This window comes from Chironomus tepperi, unplaced genomic scaffold (genome assembly GCF_022539635.2).
Source record: "Chironomus tepperi strain 1889 unplaced genomic scaffold, CSIRO-AGI_Ctep_v1 contig_298, whole genome shotgun sequence".
Classification (NCBI taxonomy): Eukaryota; Metazoa; Arthropoda; class Insecta; order Diptera; family Chironomidae; genus Chironomus; species Chironomus tepperi.
Genome location: NW_027226420.1, coordinates 1,157,762 through 1,172,728, shown reverse-complemented (window position 1 = coordinate 1,172,728; position 14,967 = coordinate 1,157,762). Strand labels below are relative to the sequence as shown.

The 14,967-nt window shown below is 34.8% G+C and overlaps 3 protein-coding genes across 3 annotated transcripts; all 3 read left to right on the top strand.

Moving 5' to 3' along the window:
• The first annotated feature begins 801 nt into the window (after window positions 1–801).
• LOC139092281 (esterase FE4-like) lies at window positions 802–2,848 on the top strand. Its single transcript, XM_070642622.1, has 4 exons — window positions 802–1,177; window positions 1,232–1,660; window positions 1,716–1,920; window positions 1,982–2,848. Exons 1-4 carry the CDS (start codon window positions 809–811, stop codon window positions 2,611–2,613), a joined length of 1,635 nt encoding a protein of 544 aa, XP_070498723.1. The 5' UTR covers window positions 802–808; the 3' UTR covers window positions 2,614–2,848.
• Window positions 2,849–3,569: 721 nt separating this feature from the next.
• LOC139092315 (esterase E4-like) lies at window positions 3,570–5,421 on the top strand. The gene is made up of 4 exons (XM_070642664.1): window positions 3,570–3,938; window positions 4,002–4,430; window positions 4,485–4,606; window positions 4,658–5,421. The coding sequence occupies exons 1-4, from the start codon at window positions 3,570–3,572 to the stop codon at window positions 5,385–5,387; spliced, it is 1,650 nt and encodes a 549-aa protein (XP_070498765.1). The 3' UTR covers window positions 5,388–5,421.
• An 893-nt stretch (window positions 5,422–6,314) lies between these two features.
• On the top strand, window positions 6,315–14,883 carry LOC139092314 (uncharacterized). Its single transcript, XM_070642663.1, has 11 exons — window positions 6,315–7,108; window positions 7,284–7,488; window positions 7,562–8,219; window positions 8,907–9,384; window positions 9,531–9,735; window positions 9,804–10,430; window positions 11,155–11,942; window positions 12,195–12,356; window positions 12,946–13,413; window positions 13,467–14,100; window positions 14,160–14,883. Exons 1-11 carry the CDS (start codon window positions 6,317–6,319, stop codon window positions 14,840–14,842), a joined length of 5,700 nt encoding a protein of 1,899 aa, XP_070498764.1. The 5' UTR covers window positions 6,315–6,316; the 3' UTR covers window positions 14,843–14,883.
• Window positions 14,884–14,967: the final 84 nt, after the last annotated feature.

The window sequence follows — 14,967 nt, the reverse complement described above, 5'->3', positions numbered from 1 at the left end:
CAAAAGCATTTACACCGTTTTATGATAACGTAAATGTTTCATACTGATTTTAATAGCATGCAGTACGGCATACAGCTGTTTTGTTACTCACGAATTACGAATACAATGTACTTTTTTTCTTGTGCAATTTCTATCAATCCTAGTAAATATGAAAATCTATTAGACATTTGCAGTTACAGATCTAGGTCATATCGGTGTTTGATTTAAAATTATTATAAAAATCACTTTGATTGAGTTTATAAGCTTAATCTGGGCGTATTTATGCTAAATAGTCTTAGATTTTGATTTTATATTCAGTTATGGGTATATGGAGCTTATAGCTTGCAATTCGAATAAATTATGGATAGAAGTTGCTGACAGATTAGATTGGAAGTTCACAAGAGTTAGTCATCAGCGACAGATTCAGGATTTGGTTAGGAGAACCTAATGTTCAGAACTTTAATACTTATAAGGTTCTAGAGTACATTTTGCCAAATGAATGAGTCTCGAACCCAATCCTTCGCGATTGTATGTCAAGTGGAGTTACCTACTGAGCTACCGATGGGTTATTTAAGAGCGTGGCACAATCCTCACTTAAACCTTGTTTTGGCCCACACTACAATTTTAAAACTTATGGACTAAAATATTGTAGATCCAAACATCAACTGAACCTAGCATATGCTCTTAAAATATTCAAAATACCTAATAAAATTATCTCCATCACATTATTTACATTATATCAGCTGTTTCATACTGTTTCCACGGCTTTTAATTCACTTATCGCTCAAAACAACAGTCTGAACTTCAGTATTGTAATGCATCGTAAATAATGAACATAAAGATAAGTTTAGTTCTTATAATTTTGAACTTTTTTGCATTTCTAAAATGTGAAATTATTGAAATTGAGGATGGAAAGTTAGAAGGAACAGTTTTAAAGACGCGAAAAGGTTTGGATGTTTATGCATTCCTGAAAATACCGTTCGCGGAACCACCGATTGGAAAATTGCGTTTTCAGCCGCCAATTCCGAATAAGAAATGGAAAGGAATTTTAAATGCAACACAATTTGGACCTGCTTGCATGCAAAATTATGATGGATCTGATGAACGTGTATCTGAGGACTGCCTGCAACTAAATGTCTTTACAAAGGAACTTAATTCGGTTGAATTAAAGCCTACAATTGTGTATATCCATGGCGGTGTAAGTATTGACAATTTAATGTACAAATCTACAAAATTAACAAAATTTCTGTAGGGCTTTATAGCTGGATCTGCTATTGACTTCGGTCCAAGATATCTTCTAGATCGTGACGTTGTCCTAGTCACCATAAACTACAGACTTGGACCCTTTGGATTCCTAGCAACAGGAACGAAAGATGCTTACGGAAATATGGGACTTAAAGATCAAGTTTTAGCTCTAAAATGGGTCCAAAAGAATATTGTTCGTTTTGGAGGAGATCCAGATCAAGTCACAATTTCTGGACTATCAGCTGGCAGGTTCTCAGTAACAGCTCAAATGGGTTCAGAGATGTCTCAAGGATTGTTTCATAGAGCTATTGCTATGAGTGGTGCCATCACCTGGCAAACAGGTCTCGATAGGGACAATATTAATCTAGTGAAGCAAGTAGCTAAGAAGCTTAATTGTCCAACAAATGTAAATGATTTGGTTCCATGCTTACAGACGGTAAGTAACAAAATGCATCAAAAACATAAAGTTAAAGTCCAATTTTGAAATTCAGAAATCGGCAAAGGACATAATAGAAGCGAGTAGCAGGAGTTATTATGGTTGTCTAGTCATGTCTTGGCTTCCGGTTGTAGAGCCTGAATTAGGTCAGGAAAGATTCTTTGCTGATGATCCAAACAATTTGTTCAAGTCTGGAAGGTTCAATAGAGTTCCTGTAATAGTTGGAATCACAGCCGATGAATTTATTGGACCTGTTGTTCGTGAGTAGCAGATGTTAATTCATGGATTCTGTTTCTTAGTAAACCTTCCCTAATCCCACAGCTCTTCTCAACAAACAAGAGTCATTAGACCTGCTGAACAACAATTTTTCGGAAATAGCATCAAAATGCTTTTATTTCAAAGGAAATGGAATCAAATCAACAGAAGAAATAGCAGGAATACTAAAAAGTCATTACTTACCATTCAAAAAGATTGACTTCACATCATTCAACAGCTTACATAATTTATGCGCGGATGGATCGATTGGCTATGCAGTTCATAGATTTGCTCATTATGCATCTTCTTTTACTGATGTTTATTACTATAAATTTTCATACATTGGACGATTTAGTTACTTTTATTATCCAAGAAATAAGCCATATGGAGTCCATCATGGTGATGACAACATGTATGTCTTATCATCTAGCTATCCGCCAGAAATCAAGGAATCCGATCCAGAGAACTTTATGGTCGAAAGGATGACAAGAATTTGGGAACAATTTGCTAAATATGGAAATCCTAACAAGCATAAAGATGAATTTTTGGCTGACTTAAATTGGCCTAAACTTGATTTGGTCAGTGAATACTTCTTGGATAATGGCAAGGACATGGTCGAAAAGCAGGGATTGTATCTTGAGAGATATCATGTCTGGGATAGTTTGGATGATCCTTCAATTGACCCTGAAGGTGATTGACCTTATCAACAAAGACTCCGAAAACCTCTCTGACTGTGCTTAGTTCCGTTCCTATTCTATTTAAATTCAGAATACCATACTTAATTGCCCCATATCAATCTCATTCTTAACTACATAGTTATGTCCAAAATATTATCTCATAAATAGCTTGCCGCATTAATTTTAAGTAAGTAAGCATTAATGTTAATGCAAAGCTACATTAAAATGACCATAATCAATAAATAAGATTATATAACCTGTCAGCATTAAGCATCTATTATTTCATAATAATTCATCAAACCAATTCAAATTTAATTTTTCACAGCATTATTTAAAACGATAAAAGATCATTATACAAATTTCTGGTCAATTTGCATCTGAAAACTACTTAAAGGTAGTAGTAATAATCCGGTAGTAAATGCATTAAGAAGCTATTACATCTTATTTTTGGGGAATTGGCTTATTATCATTGCATAAGTTGAATGCAGATGAATCTGTCGATGTTGATGAAGATGCCGACTTATGCAGCTTTGTGGATGTAAACACAACAGGCATTATGTACTCGACATTAATGAGTTGACAATTATTGGACATAGATGCACTTACTAAGGGAATTGATTTGAATACAGTAGCGAAGCAACGAAGATGGCCAGGACTTTGACTTTGGGTTAGACCAAACCCTGAAGACAGAATACACAGTTTCTTGATTCAGATAATCCTAAGTACTGTACACAGTCTTAAATGATGTCTATCACTAAACGACATTTTACAGTCCCAACTTTATCATAATTATTTCATCAATTTAATTAATAAATCCTTGATAAATCCATTAAATCTCCATGTAATGTCCAAGTCGTGTGAATATAGTAAACAATAAGATTATAAGTACTAAATTTGATACTTTATCACTCAAGTGTCTATCTAGTCGTTGAATTATTATTGTTTTGAGTTTTAAAAATTCCTTAGTATTGTGTGAAATGTGTGCCAAGCTATTCACAGCTTTAATAATTTTCAATTTCACAATATTTATAAATTGTGAATTAATAGAAATTGAGGATGGGAAACTGAAAGGAACAGTCTTAAAAACTCGAAAAGGTTTGGATATTCAATCATTTTTGGGAATTCCTTATGCAGAACCGCCGGAAGGTGAATTGAGATTTAAGCCGCCTGTACCGAACAAAAAATGGGAAAGAACAAAAGACGCAACCAAATTTGGACCTGTTTGCATGCAGCTTTATGAAGGAACTGAATATTCAATGTCTGAAAATTGTCTTCATTTGAATGTCTTTACGAAAAGTCTTAATTCAAGCGACTTAAAGCCGGTCATTGTGTATATCCATGGTGGTGTAAGTGACAATCATTGACATTACTTTCAAGTGTCACTTGACATGAATTTTACTATTTTTAAGGCTTATTATGCCGGTGCAGCTTTATTTAATCTTCCTGACTACTTGTTGGACCGGGATGTCGTCTTCGTAACGTTAAACTATCGTCTTGGAATATTCGGATTCCTTGCCTTAGGTAACGAACATGCTTATGGAAACATGGGTCTAAAAGATCAAGCATTAGCTCTCAATTGGATTCAAAAGAACATCGCCAAATTTGGAGGAGATCCAAATCAAGTCACTATTACTGGCATGTCAGCTGGTGGATTCTCAGTCACAGCACAAATGGCATCAGAAATGTCTAAAGGAACATTTCACAAAGTAATTGCTATGAGCGGCGCTATCACTTGGCAAACAGGTCTAGATAGGGACAATATTGAACTAGCAAAACAAGTAGCTCAGAAGCTGAATTGCTCAACAAATATGAATGACTTGATTGATTGCTTGAAAACTGTAAATAATTGAAATTGTTCCTCGAACTTCCATTAATGTTTCTACTTGTTACAGGAATCCGCAAAAGAAATCGCAGCTGTGAGTATCGAATTATTGAGCCTGACTTGGGTCAAGAAAGATTCTTTACAGATGAATCAAATAAGCTGTTTAAGAATGGAAATTTCACCAAAGTTCCGGTGATTATTGGAATGTCAACAAACGAGATCATTGAGCCTGTTGCTTGTGAGTATCAAGTTCCTATACCTAATAGAATCTAAAATATTATATCATTTAGCTCTGCTTAGTAAAAATGAGTCACTGGAACTTTTGAACAATAAATTTCCTGAGATTGCATCCAGATGCTTCTTCTTTAGAGGAAATGGCATCAAAACTACAGAGGAAATAGCAAATATCTTCAAGAAGCACTATCTACCTTTTGAGAAAATCGACATGAGATCGTTCAACAGTTTAGCTCAATTATGTGGAGATGGAACAATTGGCTACGGAGTTCATAAATTTGCACATTACATCTCCAAGTTTACTGACGTCTATTACTACAAATTCTCATATATTGGACGTTACAGCAACTTCAACTACCCAGGAAATAAGCCATATGGAATACATCACAATGACGACAACCAGTATGTAGTTGTATCCAATAATCCTCCAATGATCAAAGAATCGGATCCAGAAAATTTCATGGTTGAAAGGATGACGAGGATTTGGGAGCAGTTCGCAAAATATGGAGATCCAAATAATCCAAATGATGAGTTCTTAGCAGACATGAACTGGCCAAAACACAACTCGGACAATGAATATTTCTTAGATATAGGAGAATATTTCATTGAGAAGCAAGGATTGTATTTAGAACGATATCAAGTATGGGACAATTTGGAAAATTCTTCATACTCACAGTTTACTTTCAGCTCCACATTTTCTATTCTCTTGCTAGTGATGCTACTTAAAATAAGCTTTTAACTTGACGTTCACAAATTTTCACATTTAGGTACTTGTATGTTAAATAAACTTTCAAAGCTTAATAAGCTCCAAAAATTCAAAAAACTTTAAAATTTCAGCTTTTTTGATTTGACGTTTAGAGACATCTATGGAGCGATTTAGGAGATGCAGCGAAGTGAACTTTGAAATTGGAATCATGTGGCTGAGATCTGAAATGTATAAAAGACTTGAATTATGGTAGATTGAATGAAGCCATTTCTATCAAAGTGACTTGGATCAAAACATAGTCATCAAATAAACAGCAGCTTAGGGGAAAAGTACAGAAGCTTGACACCGAACGAACAATACCTTGCAGCCAAGTGGCACGCGCTTAACCAAAATTGTCAAGTTGAATGACACTCTACGGAAAATTTCAGATCATCTTCATGTTTTTCCTTTAACTTAGCTACATTGACCTGCTCGGACAAGTATTAACAGACCTAGGTATTAAAAATTATTAGAAACCACTTTCTCAGGTACAAAGTTATAAATATGCTAATAAAGATGGCATCAATATCAACAATGCTAATTCAAAGGCAAATTCCTGTCATATAGGAACGCATCCCAAAACCTGCATCCATCTACATCATTATAACCCTTATGATGTTGAATAAAAAATTAACTCTTAAGCACTTGTGCACCGCGTGTCAATCTACATACCTAGCAATTGTTTATATGATTTCCTCCATTAAACTTTAACACCTTGATAAGCCTTTAAAAACATTTTAAGAGATTCCATTATTACTAATCGTGAAAAAACCCATCATAAAAATTTGTCAAGTTGATAAAATGGTATGTGCTTTATCTCCTTTTCACATACTTTCTATGAAATGCACCATTTGATATAAATTGGGACACTTATTCCATCAAGTATGTCAGTCATTTGATACTATTCAATCGTGAATAACAATATGAATTTCGATAAAGTCTTACTTATTATTGTGAATGTGATTATATTCACAGAATGTGAAATTGTTAAAATTGAAGATGGATATTTGGAAGGAACTGTTATGACATCCCGAAAGGGTGTGGATTTCCATGCTTTTATGGGAATCCCATATGCAGAGCCACCAGTTGGAAATTTAAGATTCCAGGCACCAGTGCAAAAACAAGTTTGGGAAAACGTTTATAATGCAACAGCTTACAGTCCAGCTTGCATGCAAACATTCAACTCTAGATTCGGAAGGTCTGAGGACTGCTTGTACTTAAATGTTTTTACAAGAAGTCTAGATGTCAATGCTACCAAGCCAGTGATAGTCTTCATCCATGGTGGAGCCTTCCGTAGTGGATCTGGTGGCAATCATGGCCCTAATCAACTGCTAGATCGTGACGTTGTTCTTGTTACTATAAACTATCGACTTGGTGCCTTTGGATTCTTGGCACTAGGAAGGCCAGAAGCTACTGGAAATATGGGACTTAAGGACCAAGCAATGGCATTGAAATGGGTACAAAGAAATATTGTCTACTTTGGCGGTGACCCGAACTTAGTGACACTTGCTGGAACATCAGCTGGAGCTCATTCATCTTCAGCACATTTGGTATCAGATATGTCAGCAGGTCTATTCCATAGATTAATATCATTGAGTGGCGCCATTACCTGGCAAAAAGGATTTGAAAGTGATGGAATTGCATCAGCTGTTGAAATGGCTGTGAGACTTAATTGCTCTACAGATGTGTCCGAAATGTTCGAGTGCTTTAATGAGGTAAGATCCTGAGAAAACTGAATAATTTCGAGGAAATTTTTGTCGGATTTCCACAAAGTTTTCATGACATTCAATATTAACTTCCTTAACACCTTTTTGTTGGGTTTGAATCGTCATTTAAAACTTTTACACCTTCCTTAAATAAAACCAAACTTTATTCCTGAATATTTTATAGAAAACTTCCGAAGAAATCAATGTGGCAGCTTCGTTCAACTTTTACACATGTCCTGTTATGCCTTGGATTCCAGTTATTGAACCTGATTTTGGTCAAGAAAGATTCTTCCTTGATGATCCAAATGCATTGATTAAAAGTGGCAATTTTGCAAGAGTTCCAATATTTACAGGAATTACAACTGATGAATTCATCTCACCTGTTGTCAGTAAGTATTACGAATATTATATCAGTTCCTAGAACTGCTTGTTTATTTTTGAATGTGTTTCCTTATTCCCCAGCTCTCCTAAGTAACGAAGACTCACTTGACCAACTGAACAACAACTTTACAGAATTTGCACCAATCTGCTTCTTCTTCAATGCAACTGCGACAACTTCAGTCCATCAATTCGCCAAAACATTGAAGATTTACTACTTGCCATTCGACACCATCAATAACACAGCCTTCAATAGCTTACGATTGTTAAATGCTGATGGAACTATTGGCTATGGTGTTCATAGACTTGTTCGTTATGCAGCTCCATACACTGATGTCTTCTACTATAGGTTTTCATTCATTGGACGATTCAGTATCTTTAATTATCCTGGAAGTAAGCCTTTTGGAGTTCATCATGGTGATGATACACAATATTATTTCACTAGCGGCATTATGGGTCCAATTAATGAAGATGATCCAGAAAACGCGACAGTTGAAAGATTGACAAGAATGTGGGAACAATTTGCTATCCATGGAAATCCAAACAACCCCGACGATGAATTCTTAGCTGAGATGAACTGGCCAAAGTATGATGAAGAGAACGAATACTTCCTTGATATTGGAAATCACTTGGTCGAAAAGCAAGGATTGTATCTTGAACGTTATCATGTCTGGGATAATATGGAGAAGGCAACAGACAAGTCTTACCATAAGAAGTCTTTTGGCATGTTTACACACAGAAAGCATTAATATTTTGAATTCTGTTTCAAATTTGAAATTGACTCAATAAAGGTTCAAAAGAACTAAAGAAATCACAGTAAACTTTGAATTTTAGTATCACCAAGCTGAATCCTCAGCGTTTTGCCATATTTCCTTCAATAAACTTTTACTTCCTGATAAGCTTTTAAAAATGCTTCAAGAGATTCCACAATTACTAATCGCAAATAGATTGTCCTAAGTACTCGAGAAAAAAAACCCATCATAAATATGAGTCAAGTTGATAGCTTTATCTAGTTCCGAATTACTTTCTATGAATTGCACCGCTTGCTATAAATTAAAGCTCTTAACTCATCAAGTGTGTCAGTCAATTGATACTATCCGTACGTGCATAACAAAATGAATTTCGATAAAGTCTTACTTATTATTGTGAATGTGATTATATTCACTGAATGTGAAATGGTTAAAATTGAAGATGGATATTTGGAAGGAACTGTTATGACATCCCGAAAGGGTGTGGATTTCCATGCATTTATGGGAATCCCATTTGCAGAGCCACCAGTTGGAAATTTAAGATTCCAAGCACCAGTGCAAAATCAAAATTGGAGTAATGTTCGGAATGCCACAGCGTACAGTCCAGCTTGCATGCAGACATCTGAATTTAATTCCGGAATATCTGAGGATTGTTTATACTTAAATGTCTTTACAAGAAGCCTCAATATGAACGCTACTAAGCCTGTGATAGTTTTCATCCATGGAGGAGCCTTGTTCAGTGGATCTGGCGGCGGTCAAGGCCCTAATCAACTACTAGATCGTGACGTTGTCCTTGTTACTATAAACTATCGACTTGGTGCTTTTGGGTTCTTAGCACTGGGAACGAAAGAAGTTACTGGAAATATGGGACTTAAAGATCAGGCAATGACATTGAAATGGGTACAGAGAAATATTGTGTATTTTGGCGGTGACCCAAACTTAGTAACACTTGCTGGCGGGTCAGCTGGAGCTCATTCATCATCAGCACATTTGGTATCGGACATGTCAAGAGGGTTTTTCCATAGATTAATATCAGCAAGTGGATCGATAACCTGGCAAAAAGGTTTTGACAGTAAAGGCATTGCCTCTGCTATTGAAATGGCTGTAAGACTCAATTGCTCTACAAATGTATCTGAAATGTTCAAGTGCTTCAATCAGGTATGACGAATAAAATAATATTTATATAGTTCTCATGGCATTCAATATTTAGTTCCTTAACACCTTTTTGTTGGCTTTGAATCGCCATTTGAAAATTTTACACCTTCCTTAAATAGGACTAAACTTTATTCCTACATAATTTATAGAAAACTTCCCAAGAAATTAATGCGGCAGCTTCGTTGGAATTTTACACATGTCCTGTTATGCCTTGGATTCCAGTTATTGAACCTGATTTTGGTCAAGAACGATTTTTCCTTGATGATCCGAATACATTGATTAAAAGTGGCAATTTTGCAAGAGTTCCAATACTTACAGGTATTACATCTGATGAATTTTTCTTGCCTGTTGCAAGTGAGTATTATGAATATAGTTCTAAGAACTGCTTGTTTTATTTCCAAAATTTTTATTTTACTCTGCAGCTCTTCTAGGCAATGCCGACTCTCTTGAGCAACTGAACAACAACTTTACAGAATTTGCATCAACATGCTTCTTTTTTGATGGAACTAAATCCACATCAGTAGATGAATTTGCAAAAACGTTGAAGAATTACTACTTGCCATTCGGAACTATCAATAACACAGCCTTCAATAGCTTAAAGTTATTAAATGCTGATGGAACTATTGGATATGGTGTTCATAGACTAGCTCGTTTTGCAGCTCCGTACACTGATGTGTTCTACTACAAATTTTCATTCGTTGGACGATTCAGCATTTTTAATTATCCAGGAAGTAAGCCATATGGAGTTCATCATGGTGACGATATGCAGTATTACTTCAGTAGCAGCATGATGGGACCAATTAATGAAGATGATCCAGAAAATATCATAGTCGAAAGGGTGACAAGAATGTGGGAACAATTTGCCATTCATGGAAATCCAAACAATCCAGATGATGAGTTCTTAGCTGAGATGAACTGGCCAAAATATGACACAGAAAATGAATACTTCCTTGATATTGGAAATCACTTGGTCGAAAAGCAAGGATTATATCTTGAACGATATCATGTTTGGGATAGAATGGAAAATGGTGCTTCCAGCACAATTCTTAGTATCAATATTTTAGTCATTAACCTTATAATTGTTTACAAATTTGTATTTTGAATTGGGTCAATGGTTCTCATTATAAAATAGTTCTATCCAACAGGATAGTCTGGAATTTTAAACTCATATTTTAATTATAGCTCACAACTTCAACTTTTAAAAATTCATTAATAAATTCCTTGTTAAACTTGTCACATTCCTTAATTCCCTAAATAAATTTCTCATGTAAAATCGGAACTAACTTTAAAGTTGTCGATAAGAACTTCCTATTGCAATTCGATGAATGAGAGTAAACAAATTAAAAAGAAGAGTTTCAATTTTTTAATTAGTCAGGGCTGTCAGCTGCTCAGTTTGACTTACTATATAGATCCAACAACTGTTTGATATACTACTTAGATCCAATAAGAATATTCATTTGAAAAAACTTATTAAGAACTTTGAATTAACAATTATGTGAACTCTTTCACTTGATATTAAGCTAAGATGTCCAGACCTAAAACTTTTTCCTAAACATATTTCTTCTTGCCGTAAATATAAAAAGACTAGCAGTCTAGTCTATATCCTCAAAACAGTATTTACTTTCGTGTGATTAGTATCAAATGTTATGGCAAGTCAAGTTGATAAGTTTCACGACCTTTTGGATAAATCAGAGAAATATCTGATTGTGATTGGAATATGGCCGAGCATTAATAATGGATACGTGATAATATTCAACATAATTCTTATGTTAGGCTTCTCGATTATGGTGCTGATTAAGAATCTATTTAATCCGGAAAAAGAGTCAATAGAGAATGCATTTGCACTGGCTAATGGTGGACTGTGTACTGTAGTGTATTTTGTGACTATAATCATCAAAAAGCAAAAGTTTGTGGATTTTTTGGAGTTCCTGAAATCACAAAAGAAGTTCTTAGTAAATGAGGATTACATAAAGTTAATGACTGCTGCTGGAAGGGAGTACAAACTCATAATAACAGCATTGCTGTACATCCTACCCGTTGGCATAGCTGTACGGTTTTTCCAACTTCCAATTGAGTATGGATATATTCAGCTATTTGAGGAGAATCAAACTTTCATTATGCCACCTTCAATGGGAATTCCAACTTCTGTATTTGGAGAACTTCCTACATTTGTATTGGAATCATTAGTTCGTACGGCTATGCTGAGTATGATAATCGGAATATGCACAATATTCATCTTATCGACATTATACATTTGTACACAGTTCAATATTCTTGCAACGGAATTGGAAAATGTCCATGAAGGTGATGAGAAAGTCATTGACAAAGTGATTGAAAGGCATCAAGAACTCCTGAACTACACGAAACTCTTGAATGAGATTTATGCACCATACTTTTTTGCAAACTGCTTATTTAGCTTCCTCAACACATCAATCTTGTTATTCTCGTTCCTGACTCATAATGTAAAGATAACAAACTATATTGTGGAAGTTCCATTGGCAACAGTTGGTATATCTCAATTATTTTTTGTGCTGTTTTTTGGAGATAGATTAATTGAGACGGTAAGTATATTAAATAACAACTTTATGGCAGTCATAAGATTGTCATTGGTAAGCCATGATTTCCATGAGCATCGAGTGACAAATTGGAACTTATCCATTAAATGTGTTGAAAGCAATCTTCGTGGTGTCGATAGGATCGTCTAATGTAATTTTGTTATTAATGCTGCATCAAGCTGACAATTTTATGGCTGCTAACTAGCTGTTTTATACCCATTAGCCATAATCTTAATCTAACTCTCTCATTTGATTTAGACATCAAAAATATCAATAGCAGCATATAATTCAGAATGGTATACGATGCCTGTTAAAATCCAGAAAAAGATTCTATTCGTTATTATGCGTGCATATAAGCTACAATCGATTAATGTTGGAGGAAAAGACGTTATGGTCGCATCAATGTTACTTTTCTCGCAGGTAAGCTATTTTTCCCAGAATGCATACGAAGTAGAAAAAGCCGAAAATTTCGATGGATTCGATGAAATCCGGCCTCAAGCTAAAGTCAAGTCAGTTTGGATCCGGATTATCAGAGATTTCTACCCCTTGTGCCTTCCAGGATTTATGAAGAATGAATCTAATATTAAATTTATATTGAATCTTATGTATCAGATCCTGCAAAGAGCTTGGGGAGCGTTTAACCTTTTGAATTCGACTATTAAAAACTAAATGACGAATTGGATTTTTGGAGCTAATTTGAGACTTAAACAACGAAGAAAAATGCCACATAATCGATATTTGGACAACAAATGGTAACTTTTGTTTTGTTATTTGAGCTTTTCAGTGCATAATATACTAGATTTGACAAAAAAAGTACAAAATATAAATCTATTGATTAAATTTAACTAAAATTAAAGCAATAAATTAAAATTAATGTCTTTAAAACAATTAGTCTATGTTAAACTAGATATTGTGAAATTCTTATCTTAACTCTAGAACACTTATTGCTGCCTTCACAATTTTTATCTTACACATGTTTTTAAATGCTACTTTAGATATACTTCAAAAGAATATTCTATGGTCAAAACCGTGGAATTTTTCATTCGAAAACTACTCTAAAGAACTGAATTGCTCGATTAGACTTAAATTATCTTCAGTAAGTGATAGAATGAGGATGAATATAGCCATTATTAGTGTTTTAAGTATTATTGTTAACTCAAAATGTGAAATAATTGAAATCGAAGATGGAAAGTTGGAAGGAACGTTTATGGAAACCAGAAAAGGTGTCAAGTTTCATGCATTTTTAAAGATTCCATATGCGGAACCGCCAATTGACAACTTGAGATTTCAGCCACCTGTGCAAAATCAAAAATGGGAAGAAGTGCTTAATGCCACGAGTTATGGACCTATATGCATGCAGTATTTGTATGATTCTGAGTATGGAGAAAGTGAAGATTGCCTGCATTTGAATGTTTTTACAAAAAGTGTCGGAAGTGCAAACGGTCTAAAGCCAGTGATTGTTTATATTCACGGTGGTGTAAGTATTCCTTCTTTTTGTATCAAAACTAAGCTGATTGCTTCTTCTTTTAGGGATTTGAATACGGAACAGGTTCATCTAATGGTCCTAACTATTTAATGGATCGAGATGTTGTGCTGATTACTATAAACTATCGTCTTGGTCCATTTGGATTCTTAGCTCTGGGCACAAAGGAAGTTCCCGGCAATATGGGACTTAAAGATCAAGTAATGGCTTTAAAATGGATTCAACGAAACATTGTCCATTTTGGAGGTGATCCAAATCAAGTCACAATTGCAGGATTATCAGCTGGTGGATACTCTACAACGGCACATATGGCGTCGTCAATGTCAAAAGAATTATTCCATCAAGTAATAGCATTAAGTGGCGCTATAACATGGCAAAAAGGTTTAAGGAATAATGGAATCAACGAAGCAATTGGATTGGCTAAAAGACTTAACTGCTCATCGGACTTATCAGAACTATTCAACTGTATTAATCAGAAAAGTTCAGAGGAGATAATCATGGCAAGTAAAGTCAAATTTCACGGATGTCCTATTATGCCTTGGATTCCAGTCATTGAGCCTGACTTTGGACAGGAAAGATTCCTCATAGAAGATCCAAATGAATCATTTAAGAATGGAAATTTCTCAAGAGTTCCTGTAATTATTGGAATCACAGCAGATGAATTTATTGAGCCTGTTGTTTGTAAGTATAGCAGCCATAGTTATAGTCCCTAATTATTCAATTATATTGATTTTTCACAGCATTACTAAATGATGAGGAGTCCTTAAAGCTGCTGAATGGAAATTTTATTGAAATTGGTCCAACTTGCTTCTTTTTTGATGGAACTAATAGAAAGACAGTTGAGGAAGTAGCAAAAATATTAAGGAACTATTATTTACCATTTGAGAAAATCGATAAAAGAGCTTTCAATAGCTTACAACTTTTAACAGCAGATGCTACAATTGGATATAGCGTTCATAGATTCGTGCATTATGTATCAAAATTCACTGATGTTTATTATTACAAATTTTCATACAGCGGACGCTTTAGTATTTTCAATTATCCCCGTGATAAGCCATACGGAGTCCATCATATTGATGATAATCAGTATCTATTCTACAACTCCTACTTAGGTCCAATAATTACTGAATCAGATCCTGAGAACTTTATAGTTGAGAGAATGACGAGAATCTGGGAACAATTTGCCAAAAAAGGAAATCCAAATAATCCAGACGATGAGTTCTTAGCAGACATGATTTGGCCGAAACATACTTTAGAGGATGAATATTTCCTTGATATTGGAAGCAATATGGTCGAAAAGCAAGGACTGTATTTAGAGAGATATTATGTATGGGATAGTCTGGAAAACGGAACTACAGGGATTATGCTTAGTATCAATGTTTTAATCACGAATCTTACAATAATTTACAAATTAATCTTGTGAATGAACTACAAAGTCAACTAAAGGCATTGAGAAAATTAGAAGGTAGGCTTCCTTCCTAGTCATGTCTAATTCATTCCATTTCAGGGATATCTAGCATTGACTTCTAGCCAAGTAAATCATCTTAT